At 31.7% G+C, this 13,952-nt stretch overlaps 2 protein-coding genes across 6 annotated transcripts; one reads left to right on the top strand and one right to left on the bottom strand.

Moving 5' to 3' along the window:
- Positions 1-1,312: 1,312 nt before the first annotated feature.
- On the top strand, positions 1,313-2,903 carry LOC100804495 (cytochrome c oxidase subunit 5C). Of its 5 annotated transcripts, none has more exons than XM_041014179.1 (3): positions 1,351-1,626; positions 2,284-2,366; positions 2,460-2,903. In XM_041014179.1, the coding sequence occupies exon 3, from the start codon at positions 2,509-2,511 to the stop codon at positions 2,701-2,703; it is 195 nt and encodes a 64-aa protein (XP_040870113.1). In that variant the 5' UTR covers positions 1,351-1,626; positions 2,284-2,366; positions 2,460-2,508; the 3' UTR covers positions 2,704-2,903. The 5 variants fall into 5 exon arrangements, with proteins under 5 accessions (XP_006577163.1, XP_006577166.1, XP_040870113.1 ...); XM_006577102.4 differs by having other exon boundaries at positions 1,355-1,626; positions 2,477-2,903; XM_006577100.4 differs by lacking the exon at positions 2,284-2,366 and having other exon boundaries at positions 1,313-1,626; positions 2,501-2,903.
- Positions 2,904-3,925: 1,022 nt separating this feature from the next.
- On the bottom strand, positions 3,926-10,119 carry LOC547526 (aminoacyl peptidase). The gene is made up of 11 exons (NM_001250888.2): positions 9,844-10,119; positions 8,243-9,230; positions 7,280-7,408; positions 6,641-6,940; positions 6,084-6,545; positions 5,884-5,949; positions 5,579-5,639; positions 5,336-5,485; positions 5,028-5,165; positions 4,568-4,887; positions 3,926-4,266 (listed from the first exon to the last, which is right to left on the bottom strand). Coding segments are annotated over exons 1-11 (2,865 nt in total). The 5' UTR covers positions 10,094-10,119; the 3' UTR covers positions 3,926-4,265.
- Between the last annotated feature and the right edge of the window lie 3,833 nt (positions 10,120-13,952).

Here is a 13,952-nt window from a genome sequence, read left to right as displayed (position 1 = left end):
AATAGACATGGATTATGAATATAAATTTTTTAACATTATTAATCAAATAAAATTCATATTTAATATGATTTTTATGGTGTGTTTGAATGGAGAATATTGAGAGAGAAAACTAATTTTTAGGTGCATTTATAATATCATATATGAAAATAATTTATTTAGATATATCAAACTAAAACATGATTAAAAAATTACAAAAAAGGTAAAATGAAAAAAAGTATTAAGAACACTTTTTTATAACATTAAAAACACATATTTGAACACAGTATCATTTATTCAATTATTTTTTTATCGATTAAAATTTATAAGAAACAATAAAATTATATAAAGGAGAAGTTTATTAAATAAATGTAGCCCACAAAATTGTGGTTTTGAGTCAATATTAATCTATAAAAAATATTAAATATTCTCAATAAAAAAGTTCATTTAATACTTAAAAGGAAGGAATTTTAAATAATACTTAAAATAAAACTTACATTTAATAGGAATTAAATTACTTTGTTTAAAGAATTGAAATACAAAAAATTTAAATTACTCTATCCAAAAGAAACAGGAGCTTCAGCTAATCATTATTAATCAACCCGCACATGCTGATGATAGTGTCTAATTGAATTGTAGTTTCAGGGAATATGTTATTTATTCTTTAACTAACCCACATCCATCATTTTCTCAAATTATTTTACTTTATTCTTTAACTAAACCCTCATGACTCATCCACCACCTTTTTAATTTTTTTTTTTTTAAGATGGGAATAAAGTCCAAGCGACTAACCTCTTTAGTCACCCAGAGTAGACTCGTAATTCACATGCAGCCAATATCATTACTCTTCGGCGATGCACTCGGAACAAAAACATGTTCAGGCCGTACTATCAAAATAATTAATTTTCTATGTTTTAGATTTTATTTTTCATGATTGCAGTTTAAATATTAAATATTTCTAAAGAATCATCTAGCGTGTGAATAACTGATATAAGAATTTTCTAATTTAAGTTTAAATATATATTTAGATTAAATACTCTAGGCATCATGGTCTATGTTGAGAAATATATTTTTTTGACAGAATATATCGAGAAATCTTAATGTGCAGCTGTTGTCTGGTTAGATTAGCTTGCATGGTCGACATTCGACAAGGTATCCCCATGGAAAGGATTATATTTTGCTGAATACAACTTAATGGGATTTTACGTCACCTGCACAACAGAATCCGAAATTCTAGTATTTAGAAAGGGTTATAAATTCACATACAGAAGCAATTCAATGTACTTTTTCGTTTATTAGTTTTATTAAGTCATTGGTAGTTTTAAAAATATTAAAGTAAAAAATAATTATTCTTAACATTTCTAATGAGTATGATACCTTGAAATAAATATCTCCTAAATATAGGCTGGCGTCTAAAATTAGACATGTGAAGGAAGCTAGTATTGGTTTTGGTGCAATCTTTAGAAATGATAAAGGTCAATTATTAGCTGCAACATCGAATAAGCTGGAAATATGTGTGGACCTATTCATAATCATATTGCCATGGGATCTTGAAGCTGACACTGATGATTTGTTGCTTGCTCTTAACGCCCAATACCATTGAATATCGACCAATTGTTGCGAAGAAGAGATCCTCAGCCTCAACCTCTGGTGAATCCTCTAATTTCGCTATATGATAGAAGTATTATATCTTCGATTCTTGTTGTAGTGGCAGATTTTCAATCAATTTCTTAATTTCCTCACTCGCTGTTTGGATTGTTCGTTCCGTTTATTTCTTTGATTTACAATATATATGTTTTGTGAAAACTGATGATGATAAATTGGCAACCATATTAGAATTTTAGGTTCTTTTCATGTGATGCAAATAAATCAAATAGAGTGAGGCAGGCAGAAGTCATAAAATAAAACTAGGATATAACTTGCTTTTAAGGATGCATAGCTATAACTTCCATTTCATTACTTAGTTTGTATGATTCAATACTGCTTTCAGTTTGTGTGATTTATCCCAGCTAAAGGATATATAATTTTCTTTCCACCCAGCTTGCTCTTGATTAATGGCCTAATCTTACGTGAATTCCTTTGATGAATCAAAGACAATTAGGCAAAGCATTTTTGTTATAATTAGCAAAAGCAAGACATAGGTCCTAGTTTCTCCAATTTGATTTGGATCTTGAAGCGAAATCTAAATGTTATTTTCACTGAGCAATTTTACTTTTATATGATTCACTTCTTCACCCCAACCCCCTAATGCCTCATTATTGGGGTGATCAATGGGGAATGATAAACTTCTTCCTTTTATGATTTCAGAGGAAAACTGCCAAACAATAATTCAAGTATCTTTCCTTTTCCCCGTCTGTCCTGACCTTCCCTTTACTCACCAATCACCATGTGTATGTACACTTGCCCTCAGCCTGCCTGATCGTTAGGAAAGTTTGAACTGCATCTGCATTCTAGTTTTATATTTGAACTATTTAAAATGTCAGGGTTTTGTAATTTGTAGAAATTGACAAGCTTTTAAAGACAGTGAAGCAAATGGCTGGTCCTAGGATTGCTCATGCTACTTTGAAAGGACCAAGTGTTGTGAAGGAGATATGTATCGGAATGGTGCTTGGTTTAGCTGCCGGCAGTGTCTGGAAGATGCATCACTGGAACGAACAGAGAAAAACCCGGGCATTTTATGATTTGCTGGAAAAGGATGAGATTAGTGTTGTTGCGGATGAAGAATAAAAGTGGCCACGTTTTATGCCAAAGGCCCAGATCTCTCCATTTTTATACATTTTTCTCTCTGTATATTCTATTGGCTCTTAATTTGTAGTTGAGCTGACTTACTCTAATATTCCAAGGCAATAAGTTTTTTGCACCAAATCTTGGACATTGTTACCCGGTAGAAATTCTATAAAGCCTGTTTTGTTGCTTTTTATTGCAAAGTTATTTTTATCCAGGTGCCCGAGTGGAGATATTTTTTAATATTATTTGCTCTTTACTAATTATTAACTAGTTTTTAAGACTAAATAAAGTGTTTCATCTAAGACGGATCTTTCTTTAAAACTTTACAACTTCCAAGTGCAAAATTCAGTATTTAGGGGCATAAAATATAGAAAACAGCACTGTGGAAATTATGGAATATGAAGCTGTTTGTAAGACAAAGTAATTCACTTAAATTCACCCCTTCAAATTAGTGGTGGTGTTTTTTGGAATCATACTGTTATTGCCTACTAGAGATGACTCATTACAAACAAAGTGAATTACACAGGGTGCGTCACGATGTAATTCTAGTCATCCTCAATATTCCTCAGTGTGGCATTTAAACACTGATTAATTCATGCTCTTATAGAAACTCAGTCACATATAAATTCCAAAGTTCAGCGGCAAAATATTGGATTGTTTAACAATTTACAAAATTTATGGGCTTGGTTTATTAAAGAATTATTTTTCGATTTTCGTTATTTTCTGTATAAATTCTTTAAAACAAAAGACTAAGACAAATACAGAACGTTTTCTTAAGCAAATTTGACCATAAATATTTAAAAATTAAATATAATTAGTCTTTATAAATGTCTCAAAAATAGTATTATAATTCACAAGAAAAAATCGTTTTCTTGTTTTTTAAAATAAAAAACACGCATTACACATTTTTTATAAATGAAACCAAAAAGAAACATTATTCAACGACCAACGGAATCCAAAACAATACTCTTAATCGAGCTGTAGTAGGTGCGTCATAAAGTTATATTTTCAAGAATCACTTGTCAATTATCCGGGAAAATGTTAAACGTCTCGGACTTGCCCCGCAAAAACATGTCGGGTTTTTATGTAAACAAAAATCATACCAAGCTTCTAGATTTGCCGTTAGAGTACAATTGTATATGCACTAAAAAGAATCACAACTCCACAATTAGGAAGGCAAGATCAGAAGCAAGCTCAAATGGCATAGGAAGAATAAGTAGTGTGGTTATTCCTCAAGTATATTAGATTGCTTTGTGAAATTATTCAGCTAGGCTGCTAAGGAGCCTTCTGAAAACACGAGAAACAGATTATGAATCATCCTGTTAAATCATGAATATATTTTGGCAACTTGTCACTGCACCAGCAATGCTATTATTGCTATAGTAGTTTTTAAAGGAATACATGATATCATGGAGTGCCCCGTAACTTGCAATGCAAGTGATACCTGCCAATTTGAATGTGTTCCGTTCTCACAGTGAAGGGCATCTTGCTGCTGGGTCTTCCACATGCATCATTTGGATGCTTCTATTCTAGTCTTTGGCAGTCCGAAATCAGATCTTTCTTCTACATCATTAAAAGCTCAAGGTAAAAAGTATGCATATGTGGAGAAAATAAGCAGTAAGAATCAATAATGTGTTTCACTATTGTTGTCTAAATTCTTTGGTTGCTTGTGAAATGCCTAAGTTACATTTAAATAAAATAGCAATAAGCAGCCATGCTCACGTACTACTCCTCACGAGGTAGCAAGAATATGTCCAAGCAATACGGGGATTTACTGTTTGCAAATTTACCATTATCAAGAAATAATTAACTCAGTCAAAGGTGCTTTTTTGGAATTAAAATTTAAGGCTGAAGATGTGATTACCACAAGGATGACCTCGGCAGAGAATGAAATTCTTCGTACTCAAGATCAGACACCTCTCTGCTGCCGCCTCCGCTGGGTGCAACCACTTTGCTTTCAGCATTTGTGGTGCCTTTGCTAACATGTTCTTTGACTGTATCAGTAGCATGGTCTTCTCCTGCCTCAGAGCTGTTTGACACACAATATTTATGGAGCCATCTATCTGTTTCCCAAAGGACATGCATGATGCTTTCTTTAGCAGTGTAACCATGACTCTCGTGAGGCAAAATCACCAGCCGACAAAGAGCACCATGACCCTTTAGAGCGTTGAAAAACCTGTCTGACTGCATAGCAGGACAAAGGGTAAGCAGCACGCAATTGGCTAAAGAAAGACTCAGGGTTCTTCCAAAATATAAAAATACAGCAATGGCCAATTAATTATGACAGCTTATGAGAATAGCTCAGGCAGGAATTCCTCTCTTACCTGCATGGTTAATGTTCCTGGATTATTGTCCTCTTCCCCGTGAATAAGCAAGATGGGCTTCTTAATTTTATTAGCCGACATAAAAGGACTCATCTCTACATAAGTATTAGTGGCCTCCCAAAGAGTTCTGTCTTCATTCTACAGAAAGAAGTGGAGAAAGCCGTAAGACCCTCATTCTAAAATACACTCACAAGGTAACATTCAGTTCAAGAATAGGGTGTGAAAGCAGATTATAAAGAACTGTAGGAGAAAAGAAAATACAATTATGGGAACTGGAAGAGAAAAAAAAAAGTCATTATAGTCAATACCTGAAAACCAAAGGGAGTAAGTGTTCTGTTGTAAGCACCAGAACGAGCAATTCCACAACAAAAAAGATGAGGTGCGTGTGCCAGCAGGTTAGCAGTCATGAACGCACCATAGGAATGTCCACCAACAGCTATTTTCTTCGGATCAGCCACCTAGATGTGACAAGTGACAACCCAAAATATCACGAGTCATCATATTTCTGACTAAAAACTTCATATTCTCCATACAGTAAAAATAAAGCTTACCCCACGCTGGATAACTTCCTCCACAGCAGCCTCTGCACTTGCAACTAATTGTTCTACATACCTGGAACATAGATATTTGGTTTTATATCAGATAAACACTAAAGCAGTTATGAGAAATGATTACTTCACAGCAAAATTTGAACACGCTGAAGAACAAAAGAAGCCAAAGCCTCACAAGTCCAAAAATTTTAATCACCGATTTGAAGAGAAAATGAGAATAAAAATCATGGTGCTCGAGAACAATTATTTAGTGATAAGTATATGGTAAAGATCCCACAGCTATAACAATATCATTATCAAGTTACCTATCATTTGCCTCTTCATCACCCTCGCCAATAATAGGAATGGTAGGCCCAGATAGAATTGCAAACCTGCAGTATTCAAAGAACAGTCCAGCTTATTTATCACAAAATATATATTGAGTGAGGGACACACAAACCAAGTAAAATAATGTTAAATCAGAAATAGACAAACAACACCCATAATTGGCAAAGACAATTAATACCTTCTAGCCAGCCAAAGAAGGGCTGATGTGGAGCCTATTCCAGCAAATTCATTTGGAGAACCACGAACTTGTCCAGCAGCATCTTTGCTCTTAAATTCTCCTGGGTAAGACCAAACCAGGCATGGCAAAGGGCCATCTGTTGATGGATTGTAACCTGGTGGTAGGTATAATGTAGCAGTAAGTTGAACCCCGTCTTTTCTTTCATATCTGATCATCTCTTTCTGCAATGATGCAAGCTGAGGGTATGGATGAGGGAAATTTGTAACCTGAACTATGTTTTTATCTGGCCAGCTAACAAAGTAGTATTGGGTGTTTTCAGTTTTTGACTCTTTAGAAGTCAGTATCTTCAGTTTATCTAAATACAAATCCCCTTCTTCTTGATCAGACATTAGAGCAACAACAGTCTCATAATACTTCTCCTTATCGCTCTCCCAGATTCGTTCCATTTTTTTACCTGTATTTCTGTAACATTTCGGTTCAAACCATTATATCATAAATGAGAATCTGTGAGAACTGAGAACATATGGGAAGTAAAACAAGAAATTTAAGACACTTACATGTCAAACAGATCAAGGAATGGAATGTTTCCTTCTGGTGTAGCACCATTTCCATTCAGTATAATATATCTTCCTTCATCACTTTCCTTCTTTATCCTGGCAATAATGTATGTCCCAGCTTGAGTTCTCCGCATCATAGGAGAACCGGGATCAGAGTACACATCTTCTGAAGATCTATCAAATAGGATGCGCGGAGCTACATCTTCAGATCCAGGAGAGACTACCCATGTTCTTATTTTCCGTGTTTTGTACCAAGATTCATATACCAAAGCCAGTGAATCATCACACCAAGAAACCCCTCTGTAGATATGGAAAGCAGAAACATAGTCCCAGACATTTTAGAAGATAAGCACAATGTAATTGTGTCCAGACTATGTAAGTGGCATGCAAACCAAACCAAATGTTGGTCATGATGATCGAGATATAGCAAGTACAGCATTAGGATAGACTACATGAAAATGCACAAGACTTGGCATTTGAATCAGTTTCAACAGTCAGAAGCATATTTGCAATACTAAGAAGCAACGACTGATTTTGAAAAGGATCCAATAATGTCCATATATGTCATCGTGATTACACTGACATGTAGATAAATATAAAGAGAAGAAACCAATGCAAATCAATAAATTGTATCCATACCCATAGCGGAAATCAAGCTTGTGTAATATTGTTGGGTGTTCACCTTCTAGTGGTTCAGCAGGCTGTGTATAAATTATATCACGAGGAGAAATTTCCACCTTTGCATCACCTCCATCTTGAGTTTCTACCCTAGAAACCTCAAATGAATCAATTTAAACAGATACAGAAATAAAAAACAAATCCACATACAACAAATGGGACTATAAAACTAACAATGTAAATGAAGGGAAAAGCATTCAGAATTTTATATTGAATAAAAGAAGTCCTAAGTTTGATTGTGAATGAAGGATGAAACATCTGATTAAGAGAAGTGCATGTGATGAGAACACTGGAAGTCAGTTGAAGAAAACAACCATATGTAATCCAACATTGACCTACAACACAAGTTCTTCAGTAAAAGAAAATAACATAGAGCTATATTTGAAATACCTGAACATAATATTCCATGAGCACACATCCTCAAATATATATGATGCAAAATCAACATCAATGTTATTTTAGCAGGGGAGTGTAAATGTACTTTAATCTCTCTGAGTGTGTATAAAATATCCATGATATGTCATAATTAAACTGTCAATCAATAACAATAAATAAATCCATACTTGTATATAATTCATGCATCCAGTTTGTTCTCATGCCCTTCAAGTAGATAATACATGTGTATATAGGCATGCTCAGCTATATACCAGAAAGATTGCTCTTGCCTCTTATAAAGTGCATGCTTAGTACTATTTGCATGTCAGTGAACTTCAACATTGAAGACACTCTTGGGAAGTTTAAGTTTTTAAGCACTTCAAAATTTGCAGAGAAAATAATGAAAACAAACACAACTGCATATTTAAAATGTCTAAATTATGATAAATAAATAAATGCCTTATAAGTTTAGTTAAATTATAGTAATTTGTATAGTCCCCAATGCACATGCCCCAGCAGAAAATATAAATTTAAAATTAATCTCAGTACCAGTAAAGAGTAGACGGCTTATCAGCTCTCCAATTAATGGAACGCATCCCTTTTCGCACACTATTGAATGCAATTGGAATGTCCTCAGCAAGGGGCAAGTCACAGAGCTCCCTGATTAATTTTCCATCAGCACTCCATAACTCTACCTTCTTTGGAAATCTTCCACAAGGTACAATGAAGGAGTATGGCCTGTGAAGTGAATTAATCAAAATGTACTTGTGATCTGGGGAAGGATCCATGGAGGTATATACAGCTGGTGGGCCAATTTCTTTTGTAGTACCATCCAAAGAAGCCAAAACAAGCTGTGAGGTGGCATAGTAGTCAAACAAATCTTCATCGTACTCATCCTTCAGCAAATCCTGGAATGTTCTTACTTGAATAATGCTTCTCTCCTCGTTGGATTGAATTTTTGGGCAACTTGGAACCAAAGGTTTCTTTGGAGGAGCTCCACGGGATGATGGAATGGTGCAAACTAACAATGAAGAATTATTTACCCAAACATAATTGTCAAAAACTGCATTCAAATGTACATTAGGTGACTGAAACAACTTTCTAGCTATCCCTGTTTTCACATCTGCAATCCATACTGTGAGTTTACTGCTATCATTGTCCTCCTCATTCACACGAATGCTAAAGGACAAATGACAACCATCAGGAGACCAAGAAACAAAATTTATTTTAGCACCAACAGGGAAACCGGACACCTCAGTCTCTGACCCTAATGTACCGTCAGGAAGAATTTGATGGATCCCTATACCAGTGTAGAATGACATGCGACTCCTAGTATTGCACTTTCCATCAATACGTATACCAGCCAACTTTTCCTCCGGCCTTGCTATTTCTGCCAGTGGAGGTAAAGCTCTTCGCTTGAGAAAAATAATTCTGTCCCTAAGTGGTGAAAATGACAACGCAGGTACAGGTGGAGCATCAACAATATCACTGATCACAGATGGAGGAACGCGATACCTTACTCCTACAGTTGACTCATCTAGCATTGGTCAATCAAAATAAAGGTCAGCAACTAGAAACAGTAAAGCAATCTAAACAATAATATAGATGTGAATATGCATTTTACAACTATATCCATATTCTAGTTCAATCAGAAGCCCAAAATACTATGTGAGGCTCGAATACATAAGCACCAAGGATTATATGACCGAAAATGAAATGAATCTCTTCGCTTCATATGCCAAACTAATCAGTAGCTAAAACTTTAACATTTACATTGTTCATGTAAAACTCTATAGTATCAGTGAAAAAGGTGACAAATCATCGAATTAAATACAATATTTCACTAGCTGCAAAAGATTTGCAAAATAAGTTCACTAATACAGTTATTAGTGTCTTAATAATCGGTTATTCAATTAAGTCGGCAGTGATTATACTTTCGTATTTTCATAGTATCAGAAAGATAGTTTGAGTGAACTAGTACAAAAACCATGGAGCTGAAATTTTACTCTATGCAATCGATCGATCGCGTGAATATGCGTCCAAACACGACGATTCCGGAATTGAAACGCTGTGTGATGAAAAAAAAAACAGCACATAGTTTTGCTGGATAACCGTAAAAAGAGTAGTGAAGAAATGCGTGTTGAGCTAACCATCGTAGTCAACGGAAGCAGCGGCGTTGGGAGAGGAAGAAATGGAGGCAGCGGCGGCGTCTTCAGTGGGCGCAGCAGCGAGAGGTGCTAAATTGCGCAACCGCGAGGAAGCCATGGAAGCGAAGTTCACAGAGGTTCGGTGACGGAGCGTGAGGCGCAACGGAGGAGCGAGAGGAAGAAGAGAGGGATTAGAAGGGAGCGAAAGGGGGACAAGAGTGAAGCGATGATACAGTTTGTGAAGTCGCATCATCTGATAAAATTAAGAATTCGATTCCTGCGTTATATTTTTTCTATCTCCGTCTCGGTATATCCGCTGCTACTGTTGCTAGGTACTAGTAAGTAAGCTGCCATTTCCATTGCCAATACCAATATGTACCAAAAAATTTGCTAATAAATCATCAAAATTTTAGATTTAGTTTGTTATTTTTGTTCGTATCATCAATTTTGTGGATAATTGACTTTTATTAATAACTTGATTGGTGATTTATAGTAGACTTTTTTTCCTAATCATGTTTTCCATTTACACATAAGAAATCTAAATCATTTCTATTAAAAAAATTAGGTTTCATCATTAATCAATAAATGGATTTTTAATTCTTAAATTTACATTTTAATTTTCAGAAGGTTTCTGTTGTTAAAGTTTTTTAATTAATGGAGTTTAAAAATTTAATAATCAAAACCTTTTGAGAATTTAAATGTAAATTTTATTTAATAAAAATTTTAAAAACTAAAAATTTCACTTATTAATATAAGAAATAGAAGAGATAAATTTGAAAATTATATAAACAACTAATTAAAAAAATTATAAATGAATGAAAATTTCTCCTCTATTTTTGTAGTAATGTGTCTCATTTGCAGCCCAGTCGTTTACATGAATGCTATATACTAAACTCAAATTTGAGTAATATCTAATTTTATTTGGTATATTTTGCCCAGACAGCTCAATAAAAAAAAAAAGGAACAATAGACAAATAATAATCAATTTTATAGTGTAACCTATTATTGATTAAGCCACTTGGGACGAAGGAAAAAACGAAAATATTTATTGAAAATGTATAAAACTGGATTGTATAATTTTTTTTTTGTGTTATCCTGTAATTTTCGCAATAAATAATTCTCCTTTTAAATCAACTATAAGTTAATGATTTACACTACATGTTATTGGATCATATTTTATACTTTCAACTTAATTAATAAAAGATTTGAAAAAAAAAAACTGAAAGGGATTATGAGTGTAAATCGTAATTTTTATATAATTTAAACTATTTAAAAATAGATTTAAAATTATATAAAATACTGAAAAATTAGTTATATCAGTATAACGAGCTCGAGAAAAAATAATTTATATTTTTTTGGCAGGCTAGACCTATCAAATTTATTTACTGCAGCTGCATTATTTTTTCGGTGAATTCGACTAGCATTTCAAATGATTTTAAGAGCCTTTCGGTGAATTCGATCAATCAGAATTTTTAATGATATAAATAAATCTTGTGATATTTAATTAAGTTTTTTAAAAAATATAAAAAATGGGTTATATTCAATTAAGATTTTTTATCTTTAAAAAAATCTTTTGGTATTCAAAAATATATAAATTTTGATTGATTATTTTTTAAGATAGAATTCATATGACTTTTTAGCATAAAACATTTCTCAAATAATTTCATCTAAATCCTTGAAATTTTGCTAAGCTCTTTTTTTTATATTGATTATTAGACTTTTTTTTTTCTCATCATACATACATTTTTTCTCTTCAATATCCACCACAAAAATGGTATATACTCAATTGAGAGAGATACCAAATATAACAGTCAAAAAATAACATTCTTCCAATTGTGTGTCTAGTATATATTTTTTTTATTCTTTTAGAACAAAAAAAATGTCAAATATATTTTTCTCCCTTGCACTTTTATGATTATTTTTTAAATTAAATTAATATTTGTCTTGTGACAGTGTTAAACATGTTTTTGTTATATGGATTATTTTCATCACTTGTTCAACATAATATTTTTGTTTCTGTCACCCTTAATTTTGTCTCTCCCTATAACCTAGTAATTTTTCTATCCCATCACTCCTTTATAGTATAAGTTTATTATTACACCTCATTTAAATATGTCATTGGATTTATCATGAAATAATTATAACAATTGAAAAAACAAATTCAAAAAACTAATGTATAATTTTAAATTTATTGTTCAAATTCAAAAGCAAAAATAATAAGATGTTATTGTAAGAAAGGTTAATATAGGAAGACCAAAAGTTATAAACAATTTACCTATTAAAAGTTTAAAAAAATTATATTGGTTTTACTTTTTTTTTATCCAAATCTCATTATTTCTTTTTTTTTTTTACTATCTTTATAATTTTGAATCTGTTTTTAAAAATTCATAGAGTTCTTTTGAATCTTATAAATTTATAAAGTTGTTTCAGATTATTTAAATTGGTATGATATAAATTCATTAAAATCTAAATTATCATAAAGTCTTGGAAAAAATCAAACAAGTCATAATATTCTTATCCAATCTTTAAAATTTAAAAAATTGTTTATCCTAAAATAATCTTTTAAAATCTTAATCCAAAATACCTCCTTATTTAACCTGTTTCTCATTCAAAATAATAATTTATAATATTAATTATTTATAAAAATAAAATATATCAATGATTATTTATTGTTAGCAATTAAGTAATAAAATAATAAAGCGCTAATGTATTATGATGTTATATATATATATATATATATATATATATATATATATAATAAAGTTATAATTGAGATTCTACAGTAAATAATTTATTTTCTACATTGTTATCAACAATGAATATTTGATGAAAAAATTGATTGGTACAATATTTGTTGCTTATATTGATGATAAACAAAAAAGAAAGAAAAAAATACATCATTCCCCGATTAAATTATGGGTCGAGTTATGTTTTCAAGTTCCACAAATTTTGTCAAAGCTAGTTTTTTATTTCTTAAATTTAAAACTGATTTTTTTTTCTTCATTTTTGTTCATTGGGTTAATGGCTTTAGATTAAGGTAATGTTTGGTTCAAACGGTTGAAAGAACAATGAAAGTAAAATGTGCTGAATTGGGATGAAAGTAGATGGATTGGATATTTGTTACATAAGAAATGCAGAGACAAGATTTGAAGAAGAAAAAAAATGTTTCATCTCAAATTGTGAACAAAAAAAAGTGGAAGTGAGTAGTTTAAGACAACACATTACATTGTTTGCTCTGTTGTCAAAATTATCCCTCTCACTCAAGTGGCCTTGTGGCCCCTCATTGTATCAGGTGAGACTTCTTATTTTTTCCAATCTTTACACATGATAATCAATTATGCATATATCATAATCAATTAGCTGATCAAAGAAAGGGCAATAGGTTGCAACTCTAAAAAAATAATCAATTATGTGTAAGGTATAGTCTATTATGTGTCAAGAACTTTGGATTTTTTTTTGTCTCACCTAATCAGGAAAACGTGCTTTTTTTATAGGTGATAAAATGGACATTTGCTTCAATTTTTTTCTCTCTTTCCTTTTATTATTTTCATATTACTTTAATTTAAAACTTTCATATCATTTAAACTCTCTTTCATCTCAATCAAGTAATTTAACTTAACACTCTAACTTTACTCTCTTTCATTCCTTTTCACCCCTCATACTTTCATCTCTCTATCAAGCACACTATATCTGCTTATTATATTCATTTACCGAATGAATTTTTTAATTATAAATTATCTAAAATATTTTGTTAAATATAACTTTAATTAAATATGATGTCATTGTAAACTTTTTAATATTTATCCATTTCCTAACAATAAAATAAATATATAGAATTTAATAATCGTGCATTGTAAGTATTATAACCTATATATATATATATATATATATATATATATATATATATATATAATATTTATTAGTATTATTAATGTAAGTTTTATATTTGGTATTTCTCACAACATAATATTATCACTTCACTTGTCAAAGGGAGTATAACTTATTTAAAAGAATAAAGTACATGAGATATTATAAATTTATTAATTTATTGATATTGTTTTCAATTTTAAAAAAAAATTACTTATCGAAGTAAAAGAGGTCCAAAATAAGCT

Source organism: Glycine max, chromosome 3 (assembly GCF_000004515.6).
Source record: "Glycine max cultivar Williams 82 chromosome 3, Glycine_max_v4.0, whole genome shotgun sequence".
Taxonomy (NCBI): Eukaryota; Viridiplantae; Streptophyta; class Magnoliopsida; order Fabales; family Fabaceae; genus Glycine; species Glycine max.
This window is presented reverse-complemented; position numbering and strand designations above follow the sequence as displayed.